The 16,238-nt window shown below is 48.8% G+C and overlaps 2 protein-coding genes across 2 annotated transcripts; both read right to left on the bottom strand.

The window, feature by feature from the left end:
* Positions 1-59: 59 nt before the first annotated feature.
* On the bottom strand, positions 60-9,061 carry BKA55DRAFT_217948 (uncharacterized protein). Its single transcript, XM_046185215.1, has 17 exons — positions 8,200-9,061; positions 7,839-8,147; positions 7,571-7,790; positions 7,394-7,517; positions 6,705-7,337; positions 5,559-6,652; positions 5,209-5,509; positions 3,873-5,158; positions 3,723-3,819; positions 3,643-3,668; positions 2,673-3,593; positions 2,423-2,623; positions 2,293-2,370; positions 1,840-2,243; positions 1,614-1,785; positions 1,260-1,562; positions 60-1,210 (listed from the first exon to the last, which is right to left on the bottom strand). The coding sequence occupies exons 1-17, from the start codon at positions 8,721-8,723 to the stop codon at positions 323-325; spliced, it is 7,581 nt and encodes a 2,526-aa protein (XP_046041899.1). The 5' UTR covers positions 8,724-9,061; the 3' UTR covers positions 60-322.
* A 1,487-nt stretch (positions 9,062-10,548) lies between these two features.
* On the bottom strand, positions 10,549-15,779 carry BKA55DRAFT_627486 (P-loop containing nucleoside triphosphate hydrolase protein). The gene is made up of 14 exons (XM_046196879.1): positions 15,414-15,779; positions 14,822-15,335; positions 14,535-14,767; positions 14,202-14,481; positions 13,922-14,155; positions 13,149-13,873; positions 12,934-13,096; positions 12,552-12,884; positions 12,303-12,498; positions 12,199-12,249; positions 11,469-12,143; positions 11,336-11,419; positions 10,896-11,270; positions 10,549-10,846 (listed from the first exon to the last, which is right to left on the bottom strand). The coding sequence occupies exons 1-14, from the start codon at positions 15,627-15,629 to the stop codon at positions 10,627-10,629; spliced, it is 4,299 nt and encodes a 1,432-aa protein (XP_046041898.1). The 5' UTR covers positions 15,630-15,779; the 3' UTR covers positions 10,549-10,626.
* Positions 15,780-16,238: the final 459 nt, after the last annotated feature.

Raw genomic sequence — 16,238 nt, 5'->3', positions numbered from 1 at the left:
TCTAGACTAGACCCGTAAATGGGATTGCATTACATGCTTTTGGAGTTATATCGCATATTTTGGGCTTTGGGAGCGTAAGCTGGGAGGGACTCGGGCGTGATTGAGATGGAAGAGATATCCTCTACAAAGAACTTTAAATATAGAGAAGTACAACTATGCGGAAAGCATGATGATCTTGGAAGAAAGGAGTGTATTTAATTGATATATCTCATATATCGTGAGGCCATACCTAACAACAAAGGAAAACGCACACAAGGAAACAGGGAAAGACAAGCAATACCCCAATCTATAATAAACTGCAACCCCCAGAAAGACATTATATTCATCCGACAATCATTCTTGAAACCCTAGCCGACAGATCCTGAATACTATATGGGTTCGTCAAATCATTAATAGGCAAATCGATTTGGAACGCATATCGCGCCCAAGATCGAACCTCAATAGCAATAAGCGAATCCATTCCATACTGGATCGCTGATCTTGAAGGCTGTATATCGCCAACCTTGATCGAAAGTACTTGTGCTAGCTTCGCAACAAGAGCAGTGCAAACGAAGGGCTGTAAAGCTGCCTCTTTGCCTTCAGGCGCATCACCCAACCGGCCCAGAGTGTTTCGGAAGGCCTTGACTGCTGTTTGGACTGCACTCTCTCCGCTATCAGCATCAGAGTCAAGAGCAGCATTGTCAGCGGCACGAGATCGCAATAGACCAAACTTTGCGTCCTGAGCCCAAGATTGGTACTCGGCTGTGGCTTTGTCGATCATGCCAAAGCTGAGAACAATCTGGCTCTGGACAAAGCCATCGTAGGTGGAGTTTATGGTGGTGGGATTCTTGGGTAAACCAGTTGCCATGGCTCCCTCGACAACACGTAGAACATCGCGCACAGTAATGGGCCTGAGGCCACGAGACAAGAGGGAAGCCTGAATCTCAGGACGCTCACTGATGTTGCCGACGTCCTCGACAAATCCGAGATCAACAGATGAGGCTGGAAGTCCAAGACTTTGACGGTATCTGGCAAAGGTGTCGAGGAAAGTACTGCTTGCGGCGTAGTTGGACTGACCCTCGTTACCCAAGACTCCACAGCCTGAGCTGAGCATGACGAAGAAGTCCAGATCTTGGGAGAGAAGAGAGTTATGGAGGTTTAGCGAGCCATTGACCTTGGGACCGAAGACTGCATCAAAGTCTTCTAGAGTGATATCCTCAAAGAAGCAGTCCTGACCAAAGTTAGATAGGTAACCATGCAAGATCATTGAGTAAACTTACGCTAAGTCTCAACGCTGAGTGAATAACTCCACCAACAGGAGTATCGATGGAAGCAACGAGACGCTCAACGGCTTCGGAGTCACCGACATCGCAAACTTCGACTCTAGCATTGCATCCGTATGATGAAAGTTGCTGGAGAAGGTCACCAGACTCAGAGGCCCTCGCCACCGAACTGGTGGCCAGGATCAGGTGTCGAGCGCCATAGCTGGCCATCCATACAGAAATGGCGCGGCCTAGACCACCGAGACCACCTGTGATGATGTAGGTTTTGTGGGGGTTGAAACGAGAAGTCTTAGGTCGTGTCTAGATCACGATTAGATGCAGCCCTGTGGCTAAGAGGTTGAAAACACTCACCTTGATCAATTGCTGATCGTCGACATTCGTTAGTGATACGACCTGCTTTTGCTGAGTACCTTGTACAAGTAACGAGAAGGCTGACTGTAGAGAGCTAAGTTCAGCCACTGAAACCGATATGTCGACATCGATCTCCCGCTTCTCAACTAAGTCAATCGCCTGGTCAAGCAAGCTAATGTGAAAGTCAGCATTGAAAGTGTCTGCATGAATAGACTAAGTCACTTACCTTCCGAGGTCCTGTTTGCTCTCCTGATACGCATCCGTCAGATCAACAGAAGCAAACATGACATTCTTGTTAGGCGCAAGATAAACCTCATCGCCAGAAGCTTCACCAGACCCAATCTCAATATAAGTTCCACGGTTAGCGACCAAATGAGCAAAGTCTGCGTATTGACCAGACTTAGTGTTCAATACGAGCTTGTATGCTTGGAAAGTCGTGGAGCGGGAAACGCTAGAGCGGCTGGTGTTGGTGGGGTTCACGAAGATCTTGGAAGAATGGAGGCCGAGTCTGGTGAGGAGGGGCTTGTTGGTTGCGTCACTGATGGCAGCGTAGACATCGAGCTTTAGGGCTGTTGCGGTCTTGATGAGTGCGATGCCTTGGGTTGATGTTGCGTTGATGATGAGGATTTTCTACTCCTATGTTAATAACGCTGGCTGTTCGGGTGAACATGGTACATACCTGTCCTGTTGATACTCTCGCTGGTGTTGTCAAAGCGTACAAAGCAGTGACGAAGCTTGTAGGAATAGCAGCCGCATCCTATCCCAAAGTTAGCCATGCGTCATCACTGCAATGTCAGAGTTCTTCTCACCTCGAATGAAAGCCAGTCGGGTATTTTTCTACAACAATCTGAAGGTGCTAGGTACTGTGTTCTGAAAGTCCCTTGACCAATAACAGCAACACGATCTCCTGGGCTGAATGATGTGACATTGGCGCCGCATCTAGTGACAACTCCAGAACACTCACGACCGAATTCCGTTGCTGGGAGAGATCCTTGGGCGATGAGTCCGTCCTGTTACGATGTTAGATCAACCATTGAGGAAGAAGACAGATGTACTTACCCGTTCATCAAGTCCAACAGCTTTAACCTCGACAAGAAGATGCCCATCTGGGATAGCTGAGTATGCGTCATCTTGCGCCATGGTCAGACTCTCCAAGATTCCTACTTCTCCCATGACCAAGTGATGAGGAGCTTTCATCACCTCAGTTGAAGGAGCCTCCATCTTCCGAGCAGGACCATAGGCATTTTCCAGAGGAGCATCATTAACAAGTCGGCATGTCCAGAGCTGCCCGTCCTTCTCTGCAATCTCGTAGTCCAATCTGGAGATTGGGTCATCATGTGAGTAATGCGCCCGTTCCAAGGCGTGGTAGATGATGTTTGCTGTGACATCACCATCGCTGCTCAAGTCAAGAGTGTACAACTGAAGTTGACTATTTTCGCCGCGGAGGGTTCGAGCGAAACCAGTTACAAGACCTCCTGTTGTGTTTTGGGGATCGAGATATACCTTGCGAGTAACCCAGATGCATTTGATAGGCTTGGTGAGCCATGACTTCAATGCGGCCAACTGCTCTGGTTGAAGAGAAGCAAGGAAACTTCCTTCAGCCTCGTCAACAAGGATAAGCCATTCACCGGACCATTCTCGTGAGGCAAGGTCTTCAAGGGTACTAGAGGTTGTAGAAACACCACGCGTGCCGAGATACTTTTGGAAGTGATCTCGGGTGGATAAACCGCTACCGACTCCAGCAATATGTACCTTCTCCTCAGAAAGCGGCTTGGGCGGAGTGTACTCGGCTGGCTTTGCTCTAGCCATCATAACGATGGTGCTTGAGAGTTGGTTAGTGTCGCTCTTGTCGTGTTTGGCTTCGATCTCAGAAACGCCGTCGAAATCGGCAGCCAGCTCGTCGCGCCATTCATCGAGAGTAAGACCAGGTCCAGAACGGCCGGGAGATCGAGGGCGTAGCCACCAGCCAGTCAAAGGTCCCTATATAAGAGTTAGCAATGATATGTAAATGATTACGCGTTGATCTTACCCAGAGGAAGTTGGCTGAAGTCAGGTCTGCAGGTTCAAATGTTAGCTAAAACCTCAAGTGAGATGAGTGATGTTACTTGCCCTCTGACAGCTCTCCAACCAAGAGGTATCCATCATCGCGCAATAGAGATCGGATATTCTTCATGGCGAACTTCAAATCGGCAGTAGCGTGTAGAACCTAACGTAGAATTATCAGCATGTGCAGGGACTTTGACAGCATCTGACACTTACGTTGGCTGCAACGACGAGATCATACTTCTCAGTAAACCCCTGCTCAGTAATATCTTTCTCGACATCAAGAGTCTTGAACTCAATTCTATCCCACTGAGCAAACTTCTTCTTAGCCTTGTCGAAGAAACCAGCTGAAATGTCAGTGAAAGTAAAAGACTGGTAAGCATTCTTCCCTCCAGCCTTGGAGAAGCCACGTAGCAACTCAGTAGTTGCACCACCAGTTCCAGCACCAATCTCCAAGATCTTCATGTTGGGATTCTTGTGCGCCAAGAGCTCAGCGACAGAAAGGAGTTTCTGGTTCATGCTAGTTGTGAAGATACTCTCTTCGTAGAAACGGTAGAGTAAATCGTTCTCGAGCCAGACTGCTAGTGCTTCGACTTCACCGCGGAAGATCCTTGACATGTTGATGGCTAGCTGAGATACGATTGATGCATCGACGGTTTGAGAGATTCCAGAGTTGGCGACGACATTCATGATGGCGTCTTGGACTGTTGCAAAGCCGTTCTGCTGCTTGTGGCGGGCTGCTAGGCGGTCTTTGTGCAGCTCGGCTTGGTCAAGGAACCATGAATGGTAGCTTAGTAGGTGAGGAGCCAAGTCTTTGCCCTTTTCAATACCGTTCTCAACAATAAGTGGTATAAGCTCCTTGACCAAGTTCTCAAGGTTAACGAGCTTCTTCTCTGCGGGGAGACTCTTGATCTGGATAGAGTTCAGCATGGGGTCATTGCTCGAAATATCGCCAATGTCAGGCTTCCATGCAAGTCTCAACCAAGGGAGAGTAGTGTTGTCGTCACTCGTAGCCCTGTCCATCTGAAGACCTTCAACAACAAAGAAAGGTCTCGATAGCGAATCATAACACTCAACACTACCTTGGATCCTGCTAAAGCCGACAGGCGATGTGTTGGTAGTGCAAGACGCGACGTCCGTGTTCTCAGCAGGCATGCGGATCGAGATTCTCTTCATCTTGGACGGGAGGAGAAGCGTGTCAATCTCCTGGAAGTAGCCCGAGCGATTCGCCAATGCAGGGGTTTGAAGAGCTGCATCCATCATCGCCGGGTGCAGGAGATATCGCTGGCCGGGAACGGGAGACTGAGCAGTCGATTTCATGTCGATCTTGGCCGAGCAAGCTGAGAGACTTGGGCGAACGCGAACTTCATTGAGAAGTTGGAACTTGGGACCGTAGCCGTAGCCAACTCGCTCAAGAGTCTTGTAGTAGCTTTTTAATGGGACCTTGAGGGGCATGTGGTGCCAAGAGGTCCTGCGGCGAAGGGCAACATTGTCTTTGCTTGCTGGAATATAGTCAGCTTAGATCATTAACTATTTGACGTGTACCACTTACTTTCGAGGACTGCGGCTCTTCCATGACAGTGACGGATATCGACATCGCCTCGCAGTGAGGAAATAGTGAAGTCATACCATGTCTCCTCGGATCTGGCATTATCGTTATCCGGGATGAGTGTGAGGAAGAGATCGATGGGTGATTCGTCAGGAAGAATGATGGAGTTGGAAAAGACAAAGTCTTGAAGCTCGAATGAATGATTCGCCCAGTCAATCTCCTTGCTCTCTTCCTGCACTTGCATCATAGCCTCAACCACCATTGCGATGCCGGTAGTGAAGGAAAATGTCACAATACCGTTGACCTGCTACACGTTAGTCTTGCCCTGATGCGGGTGTAGTCTCTTCACTTACCTGATGGTCAACAAGCCAAGGCGCATCTTCTATAGACACCTTGTTCCTCCATGTTGGAGCTGAAGGATTCACTCCTCTGCAGCGAGATCCCAGAATCTCATGTCGCGGCGATTTCCTGAAACGCCATTCCTGACTGTTTCGCGGCTCGGTCCAAGGTGTCGAGGAATAGTCCCAGGCATAAGCGGGAAGGTTGTCTTGGACATGATTGGGGAGGCGCCCAGTCTTGCCCGTGATCTTGTTGACTTGATCCAAGTCTAACTGCTTCCCATTGAGCACAAAGTCTCCAGCGAGGTTCATCAGCTGTTGGCTTGAGTCTGCGTTTCGGAGCATCGTGGCGAAGAAGGGGAGTTGGGGTGAATCGGGCAGCGACTTGACGATCTCAGATGTTGGACGAGAGAGTAGAGAATGAGGTCCAAGTTCAACACAAAGATCAAACTTACGGTCTGATGAAGTCAAAGCCAGCGTGACTGCATCAGTGTAAAGAACAGGAGAGACGAGGTTCGCTCCCCAGTAATCAGCGTCAACCTCGGTCCCCTTCAGCTCAAGGCCAGTGACGGATGAGTACATGGGGACTCTCCCAGTCTTGGGCTGTATGGCACCCTTGAGCTGACCGACGTACTCATCCACCACAGTCTTCATGGCGCGAGTATGGTAAGCTCGAGTCACAGCAACAGCTCTGGAGACAATGCCATGAGTGCTAAGCTCGGCAGCCACATTCTTGACTCCCTCAGCAGAACCCGCAAGAGTAAGATTTTGAGGACCGTTGAAGCAAGCGATTTGCACATCGTGTCGCTCCAATGAATCTTGAAGCTCCTTAGCCTTGGGTGCGCTCCTGGTGGCCAACATAGCACCTGATGGGGCGTTCTCACACGCTATGCCTCGGTAGTAAGCCACTGTAATGGCCTCCTTGGCCGTGAGGGCGCCGCAAGCGTATGAAGCGGCTGTCTCTCCACCTGAATGGCCAACGACACCGTCTGGAAGCACACCCCAGCTTGAGAGAACGTCTGTCAGTGCGATCTGGACCGCCATGGAGAGAGGATGGGCAAGGGCAGGTGAGTCAATCTCTTCTTGAGAGAGCTCAGCAGTAAGCTTATCTGAAAGAGGGTCAGTAACCATCAAGTCGAGATGTATTGTATCTGGACGTACCTATCAACGACCAAGTTGGTGTCTTGGATGACTGAAGTTCTCGCACGACCTCCTCCAGATTGTACAAGGTATTGCGCGCAACAGGGAATGCATTGAGGAGACGTTTACCCATTTGTGACCACATAGCTCCTTGGCCTGTGAAAGTGAACAGAACTCGAGGTGAATCGCCACTTGTCGGTCCTGTACCAGACTTGAGTGCGTTGGTTTCCAGCTGCTGGATGAGGCCGTCAACAGACTGCGCAACAGCGAACGACTTCCATGGCCGAATATGGATCTGACTTCGAGCGTTCAACGCTTTGACAAGAGGACTAGTTAGGCTCTTGCACTCTTCGTGTGTCTTGAGGAACTCGAGGAGATTCTGTTCGTTTGTTTCACGAGAGGAGCGAGAAGCGCCAGATGTGAAGAGAAGGAAGAATGGGTCGTTGGTCTTCTCCCCGTCTTCATGATGGCCATTAACCCCATTGACACCATTGGCAGACCCATTTGTCAGTTGAGGCGGCTCATAGAACTCAACGACAGCATGGGCAGTCGATCCACCGATACCAAGGGAGTTGACGCTTGCTCGGCGGATGGACTTTGATGGCCAGGGCTGGGGAGCTGTTGGAACACGAACTCTCCATCCGTCAAAGTCGACTAGGAAAATAATTAGTTGGGTCCGAAACAGGTGTAGCTAGTAGATGGGACTTTACTCTTGGGGTTGGGTGTCTTGTAATTTGTGTTGGGAGGGATCTCGCCCTTTTCCAGGGCCAAGACTACCTTGATCAAACTGCTCAAACCGCTAGCAGCTTCTGAGTGCCCAACGTTTGGTTTTGTCTATTCACGTTAGTTTGCATTCTTCGCCATCAGAAGTAGACATGTTCACTCACGGAACCAACCCAAAGTGCGTCTTGGGTTTTGTGGCTCTCAGAAAAGACTGAACCAACGGCTCCCAACTCTATGCAATCACCAACAGGTGTCCCTGTTCCATGGCACTCAAAGTATCCAGTCTCACTGAAATCATTGATTCCTGCTTGGGCATAAGCTTGTAGGATGGTATCTGCTTGAGCTCGTCCAGAAGGTTCCGTGATTGCTGGAGTAGCTCCGGAGCTAAACCTGTTAGTGCATCAATCTTGTTTGGGGAGTGAGTAAACTTACCTGTTAGATGAAGTGCCCCTGATGACCGCTCGAATACTGTCTCCATCTCTGATTGCATCGCTAAGTCTCTTGACGTAGACGGCATTGGTTCCTTCACCACGTCCATATCCATTGGCGCTGGCATCGAATGTCTTGCACTGACCATCCGCAGCAATAGCGCCCAGACGCGTCAAGGACAATGCATAATCAGGGCTCAGGAAAAGATTAGATGCACCAATGACAGCACCGTCACACTCCCCAGCCTGCAGTGCTTGGCAAGCAAGATGAAGGGCCACCAGGGCACCCGAACAGGCTGTATCGATGGTAACACTGCATGAAGCGTCAGCACTGTAATCGCTCGATTTGGGAAATAACAACATGCCTGGGTCCACCGAGGTCGAGTGCATGACTGATGCGGTTTGCAAGCATAGTTCGTGTTGTTCCAATAGCGATGAATGTTGGAAGATATTCGGGGTCTTGCATGAGCATGTCGTGATAATCACTCACAAACATGGCACAATAGCAGCCAATCTTGGACTTTGAGATTGTTTCCATGGAGATATTGGCTGACTCAAGGCACTCATAGACAACCTCGAGCAACTGTTTCTGCTGAGGATCCATGGCTGTAGCAGTGTCTTTGCTGATGCCAAAGAACTTGTGATCAAACTGCTTGATGTCCCTCTTGACGAAGTGAGCACCCCTAAAGGCCTGAGCTCCCTTCTGATTAGGGTCCATAGATAGAAAGTTCTCAGCATTGAATCGATCTTTGGGTATTGCTGTGGCGGATGAACGGCCTGCTCGGACATGATCCCACAAGTCTAGTGGCTTATCGATTCCGCCTGGGAGACGACATGCCATGCTCACAATGGCAATTGGCTCTCGCCATTGTGGAATCTGGGAAGGCATTGCAAAAACAAAAGTCAAACAAACTGGGTATACTGATAGATTCGTTCCAACGTCTTGTAACTCTGGGGGAAAATTACATGAGAAAGTATGGATTGTTCATGACACCACCAGAAAGGGCACATACATATGAGTACGGCCAGAGACTGGACATGATACGCTCGCTCGGTAATCACCACATGAGAACGACCCGTCCAGTTTCCTGGTTCATTGTCTCCACTACAGCCCGCTAGGGTCCGAAGTGTTGGTTGTTAGTTCCATGAGCTACTGCCTAGCCGTTGTCGTAATATCAATCACGGGTGGCGCGCGATCTAGCTGTCACAGGTATAGTTGAGTTGCTTTACTTGGGAAATATCGCACTTTGGATGCAAGAAAAGTCCTTAAGTGTTTTCTGCGCCTCTTTTGAAGATCTGACCTGTTTCTGGAATGGTTATTACGGGGTATGATATGACGCTTGCAGTAGCCCCAACATAGCGGGTCTGAATCCTTTTAGATATGGAGACAAAGTACCCCGTTCTAGGCAAAAGGAAGAGGAAAAAAAAAAAAACTTAAACGAGATACAAATAACATCTTGGAGACCTTGCTCATGCCAGTTTTCTGTTATATAATGGCTCTGTTATGCTGGAAATAATTCTCTATAAATCAACCTGTCAACTCTTAGTCCGGCGCTAAGTTGATATCCTTGCGGGCCGTCGTGTAAAAATGCGACATCGACCCAGAGATACGGCGCGTCCCTAGCTCACCGGGGCGAATAACCCTTACCTTCCTTCATCTCTACTCTAACCGTCGCTTGATCATCGTTACGCGTGGGGATGGATGGGATGAGTGATTTAAGATAACGTGTGACAGCAAACATGTATATCTCTGTTGGTTACCCTCTGATTTTTCAAAAGGCTATTTGCTTCACCGTTTTCTTCGCCAAGACCGGTAGTTAGTACTGTGCCTCAAGAATACATTGACTCTGCAAGTTTAACACACGAAAATGGCACCAGCCGTTCAAGAACCAGCCGCGTGGTAAACCAACCTTTACGGTTCATGCTGCAGATGATGGGCTGGCTGTCAGTGCGTGATAAAACCCCCCTGTTCCAACCCGACCAATACAGTAACGCCACGCAACGTCCATCGGGAAAACCGTATGCAGGTTGGTTGCTAGCTTGAACTTCGGCATATTGCTTGTGTTCCTTCATTCTGCATATGCATTCGCATGTTTGGGCAACCCGGAGATAATTCCAGTTATGTACAGTAACTATAATATCACCACGACAAACATAAAACCGAAAGCTCTGACCAGTGAGTGACAAAGTAGATCCAGTTATTGAGGGGTAAGGTAAGCAGCAAACATCAGCAAATCCGACGCTAGTTATGCGTGGACTTTGGGAGGAACCCATTACCAACTGCGCTAATGCAATTGCAGGCTGTGTAGCGCCATGGTCTAATCTGGGTATATCATTGGAGTTGCAAGGACCCGAGGCATTTCGAGGGACGGTAGTGATCTGACTGAACGGCACAGCCGGATGAGCAATCAGTTTTGATGCCTACGGCCAACAGAAGCTACGCAAGCGTGGCGGCGGTGAAGTGGAAGCTTCGGGAGTCTATGGGAAGATTGTCGCCTGAGATTGCTAACAATTAGATAGATATAAACCACAAAGAGAGGCAAGGGCTATCTCGCTAGCCTGACATCTGACTACTCTGTGATGATTTGCAAGAAAAGACAGAGCACGCTTTGATGGTGGTTATATATTGGGGCTTTTATGACCAGTCCAAGACTGGGATGGATACGAAAACACATGATAGAACAAGAGAAATGCATAAGAAAATCTAATTATAACTGACTACTCTACGCTCCCAAGGTCAGGCATCATGATGACAAAGGCGCCTGCAGCGTTGCATAATCTTACCCTCGAGGTCAAAGCTCGCCAGCTGAGTACAGCTGTGCAAAGCGCGAGTCTGGCTGACGTAGTAATTCTTTGGGATCACCTTGCTCAACAACCTTGCCATCATCCAATACAAGAACTATATCAAACTCAACGATTGTTGCGACCTGATGCGTGACACAAAGGACAGTACTATCAGGGAACGTGTCAAATACCGTCTGGCGCAGTTGTGTTTGGATGTCATTATCGACGCTGATAACATTAGTAGTGAACTTCAAGTAGTGTCACGTGTGCAACTTACTGGCTTGTAGGCTCATCCATCAAGACAATCTTTCCTTTCTTGAGGCACGCTAATGTCATGGCGAACAGCTGGCGTTCTCCATGGGAGAAAGTGTCGCTTGATACAATCATATCTAGACCGCCTCCTTGCTCGATGGTCTGCCAGAGGCCAGTCTTCTTCAAGCCTTGGATAATCTCTTGCTCGTCTGAAATGCTGAAGAGCTTTGCATACTCTCGAACACTCACTGAGAGAATGAGAGACTCTTGCGGAAGAACAACGAAGCGGGACCGCACTTCATCCTTGGCTAGGGCTGATATGTCAACGTCGTCAACCGATATGAGACCTGAAGTGACCTGTACAAGGCCCAGTAGTGAGTTGACCAGAGTGCTTTTACCGCTGTTGGACATTTGAGTTAGCATCCATGGCTGTTTAGTTGAATATGCGCATGCAAGGGAATATACCTTCCTGTGCGGCCGCAAATGGCCATTTTCGAACCTGGCTTGATGTCCAGCGTGAGATTCGAAATAGTCGGAGGTAACGAGGTCCTAAATCGCATGTTAGTTCAAGATCTTCAGGATGACTACCAATACTCACGAGTGAGTCAGTGTGACTTGGTTGAAGCGAATCTCGCCCCTTGATGGCCACTCTGCCGCTGGCTTCGTATCAGAATCATGTTCCGACTGTGTATCTTGCGTGAAATCCCTGATACGAGCAACTGCACCTAGGGTAATCTCTAGTGAAGTCCAGAAGAATACAACACCCTTGACTGATTGTCCAAGTCCTACGATGCTAAACAGCGCAAGACCAAGACTGCCGCCACTGGTGTTCCTGAGGACAACAGCGATGCAGATAACGACCAGCGCCAGAGTCGCCACAAACAAGTCTACTGAAAGGTTGAGCGTAACCTGCGCAGACTGTAAGAAGTGGAATGGCACTTGCGATCGTTCGAGGACCTCAATGCCTCTTCGCAAGTACCATGATGCCCAGCCATATGCACGAACAGTAGCGAGCCCATCAAGAGATTCAAGAAGAAGGGATAAGACGGGTGACCTTGCCTCAATATCCATGACACGAAGTCTTCGAGATGTACGAAGATAAAACTCATGAAAGAATCCAATGACAATGGCGATAGCCAGAATTGCAAAGCCAGCGTAATGGGACTGGATCGTGACAACAATGCACTGCGCGATAAGCATCAACAAGTTCATCGTGGCACCAACAAAAGCTAGTGGTAGCTCCATATCTGTGATCTGCAGGTCCTGGCTGAACCTAGAGGCCGATGTGATTAGCGAGCGTCTGTGTATCAAGCTTGTAGCTATCGTACCTGTTCAGCGTGACTCCACTGTCTGTCTGGGAGAAGAAATCCATTCTGGCACTACGCCACCGTTAGCAACCGTGAAAAGAACCTGGATCGAGGAGCTGACATACTTTAGTGTGGTCGAGAGAATAAGATTGTGAAATAAGGCTGCAGTCCGAACTGCAATGCGTAGAAAGAGCCAGACACATGCTGAAGCGAGAGCCACCCAGGCCATCGAACCAACTCCGAAGAAGACACCGTAGAATGAGGGAAGTGTATCGATTTGATCCTGAAGACTCTTCTCTGTCCAGAGTCCGAGCCAGATTTCTATCAATAGTTAGTCACCAGTAACAGGGCTTGCAAGAGAGTCAGTGGCTTACGTGGAAATGTGACACCTATCACGAATAGCATGCAGAGGAATAGAAAGACGGCAAAGTCCATCCAGCCAATGACTCCAAAATACCACTTATACACAGCCCAATCGCCGTTGGCACCTTTCTTGAAGGCGACGTCGTTGGTGATTGCGGTATTGGGCAGTTCGTCGGAATCTTGAGCTCTAGGTTCTCGTGCCGTGGAAGCGCGATCTGATACTTGCAATACATCATGCTCAAGTTGTTCAATGTGCGGCGCAATTTCAGCATATGTTCCTTGTCGAACAACACGGCCGTCGGCATCAATGAGGATGATGTAACTAGCGAAGGGAAGGTATCTTGCTGTCCGTGTTATTAGTAATTGAAAGGTTCAAAGATGCGGCGAACTTACGTGAGCTTGTGGCAAGGATAGTCGTGGTGGGAGCGCTGCTGAGAAGACCTCGGGGTGCGAATATCTCACCAAGGATATGACGCTCGGTGTTGGTGTCGAGGCCTACAAGACAATCGTCAAGAAGAACAAGAGTAGCCTTGGAGTAAATGGCACGAGCCAGCGCCTTCGGTTGAGATCAGCACACATACTGAACCATATTTCGGGAGCTTACTCACAATTCGAACTTTCTGTCCTCCACTAACAGACTGTCCATTCAAACCACACAAATGTTTGTCCCCATCTGTCAAATCCTCAATGTCCTGATCTAGAGCACACGCATGAAGCGCCATGCGATAACGCTCTTCATAGAAAGGCAGAGCACCGACGATGTTCTCCTTGATGCTGATATTGGCGATCCAGGGTGTCTGATCACAAAAGGCAACTTGTGAGTCGTCGACAGACACGGTTCCAGAAGATGGTGCAAGGTCACCCAGCACGACACGCAGCAGTGTTGACTTTCCACTACCTGTAGGTCCAGCGATAACAGTCAATCCATGAGCTGGTACATCAAACGTGGCATCCTTGATAACTGCTTCACCGTCTTCGGTCCACTTTGCGCTAACATTTTGTAACTTGACAGCCACGTCGGTGAGGACCTTCTTCTCGCTCGTACTACGAACAGAGCTCTCGTCTGTACTGATGCTAGCATCTCTGATGGATTTCCGAGGGTCTGTCCAAGTATGCTGGTTGAGAAAACTCTCAATACGTTGGAGTGAACCGAGGCCTACCATGATAGCCATAACATGGGAAGTGCAGTCTTGGATACTTGAGCTGACGATGTTGAAGAGTGTCATGACTTGGAAGGCTGTTTGTGCGCTGAGGATCTGACCTGATGACTTGTCCGACACGGCGTTGTGCACACTGAGACCTAGCGCAGGAAGCATGGTAAGAGAGGTGAAAGCTATATTGATGATCAGCATGTGGTCAAAACGAGGATTAGATAACTCACACAAGGTCACCAGTGCAATGAGCTGAAGTCGGAATCTCTTTGACAGCCTGATCTCCGATTGTCTTTCGCCTTCAAGCATGGTCTTTATCGCTGGCGAGGCGCCCATCTGCTTGATGCTCTTAATACCCTTCAAGACCTGTACTGTCTTGTGAAGTCGCTTTTCGATAGCTTGCATCCAGTTCTTCTGGAATCTACTGGCGCGTCCAGACCAATACCCGCCAAGCAGCAAGGACCCTGTCTATTGTTAGCTCTCCGCCATAACAGTGGTATATTGACTCACCTCCGATGAGACCCAAAGTGACCAAAGCTGCAAGGCCCAGCTGTGCTTCGATCAACCAGAGTCCAATCGCAACAGATACAAAGCTCGCCCAAGCATCGTGTATCTTTCGAACCCCGAGCTGTACCCGCTCGACATCGGCAGTCATCATTGTTGTACTCGAGTCTCCTGTGTCCACGACTCGATCTAGAAGCAGTGACTGTTGGTAGATCCGCATAGATAGATCGGCACGGACGACAGTGGTAGCTCGAACAGCACTTTGCTCGTACAGCGAAGAAACGAACTAATGGTTGTTGTTAGTACCATGCCTGCTCTGGCCAGACGGAGGGACCTTACTGCAATACCATAGTAGACAATAGCATATGCCGCAATGAGTCCATCGCCTCTCTCCTTTGAGCTGTCGGTCTTTGGTTTCGAGATGTAGTCAATCGCTCGACGGACAAGGAATGGTTGGGCAAAGGTCAAGGCGAGGTAACATAAGCGGGGGAATATGGGGGCCAGAAACTCGGTGATGTGAGAGTAGAAGATCTCTTTCGCAAGTTTGATCGGTGCCTGCTTTGTCTTCGGTCCTAGAAATTGTCAGTCAACCTATACAAGTTGAAGCATAGTCAGCGGAAACATGCCTTTTTCGGTCGGCCTCAACTCGGCATTTTGCAATTTGGTGTCAAGCTTGGAGAGATGCTCAGTTTGCAATGGTGTGCGGTATCCAGCCCAGAAAATCGGCATCATTCGTAGCATAAGCGCTCGTTCAACGATACCGTTGCTTTCTTCAGGTGCGTCGCATAGCTCATGTCTGTTTGCCAAAGAGCATTTCCATAAAACCTCCGTCACCAGGGCGCAAACCTTGGTGCTTGCTAGCACCATGACAGCAATGGCAGGGTCTCTTCCATCCAACATGCGCCAAAGGGTTCGGGCTCGAGCGGCGTCCATGGGAATAGTCGATAAGAGATATAGTACCAAGATGGATGAGGTGCGTACCGCGCGCTGGTGCTCCAGAAAGGATAGACATGCTAGTATCGCGGAGCCGAGTATGCCAATACTTCCCGCGGCAATACTGGCTCTGGTTCGGGTTTCATCTCGGATCGAGAGAAGGGCGACGAGACTCGTTTGCGATCCAAGTACTAATGTCCATGCGATCTTGAGTTCATCATGTTAGATCACAATCACTCTTTTATTGCGCATAGAAGGATCGACGGAAGAGAAATTAGAACATACCAACTTCAACGGCAATATGAAACAACCCTTGAATATCACCGGCTTTCTCCAAAGTCGCGTAATTCGAAAGACAGAAATACAAATAGCAACACAAAGAGGAATAATACAAAGAATCGTCTCTTCAAACAACAAAGTGAAGTCGAAATTAGACCCGCATTCCTTGACGATGGGTCCAAAGGTGTCCTCGACATGGAGGAGACAATTGGGAGGCGGCATTCTTCGGAATTCGGATTTTGATTCGATCAGAAACAAAAGAATGATCAACCCTCTGCAAAAATCAAGGGACGATCAGAGATCTAATCGAATGGCTTGTTGGTAGAATGGGCTACCATTCCAATTGAAGGATCAGGATCAGGAGCTGGGGTGTCGCTCGGAGGAATAATCAGCCCGATCGGATGGTAGGAACAACGAACTTTAATACGGGATCTGCTGACCTACGGTGCCTTTTGTACAACGTGAAAAGCCGCTTACTTAAATTAACAGTCTTTGAAGATGACCTGCATAGTTAAAGGATCTTTTCAAAATGATATACTTTCAAGTTGAAGGATTATCTTGGGCCTGACTAGCGGCTCGATGATTATCCTGGTGATGATGATCCCTTCCGGAATACGAGACTGATAGCCGGACATGGAGTAAAGAGGAGTTCTTACAGGTTTTGGGACGCTATCTGGCAACGTGTAGCTTGAGGGAATTGGTCATTCAGGCCTTTGGACGTATAAAGGATTTGGTCATAGCTCCCAAGACTGGCATTGACAGGACACACGGATACAAACAAGGAAGCTGGGACTGTCTAAGAGCTACATGTTACTTCAACAGCAGAATATA

This window comes from Fusarium redolens (assembly GCF_020744475.1).
Source record: "Fusarium redolens strain MPI-CAGE-AT-0023 chromosome Unknown BKA55scaffold_29, whole genome shotgun sequence".
NCBI lineage: Eukaryota > Fungi > Ascomycota > Sordariomycetes > Hypocreales > Nectriaceae > Fusarium > Fusarium redolens.
This window is presented reverse-complemented; position numbering and strand designations above follow the sequence as displayed.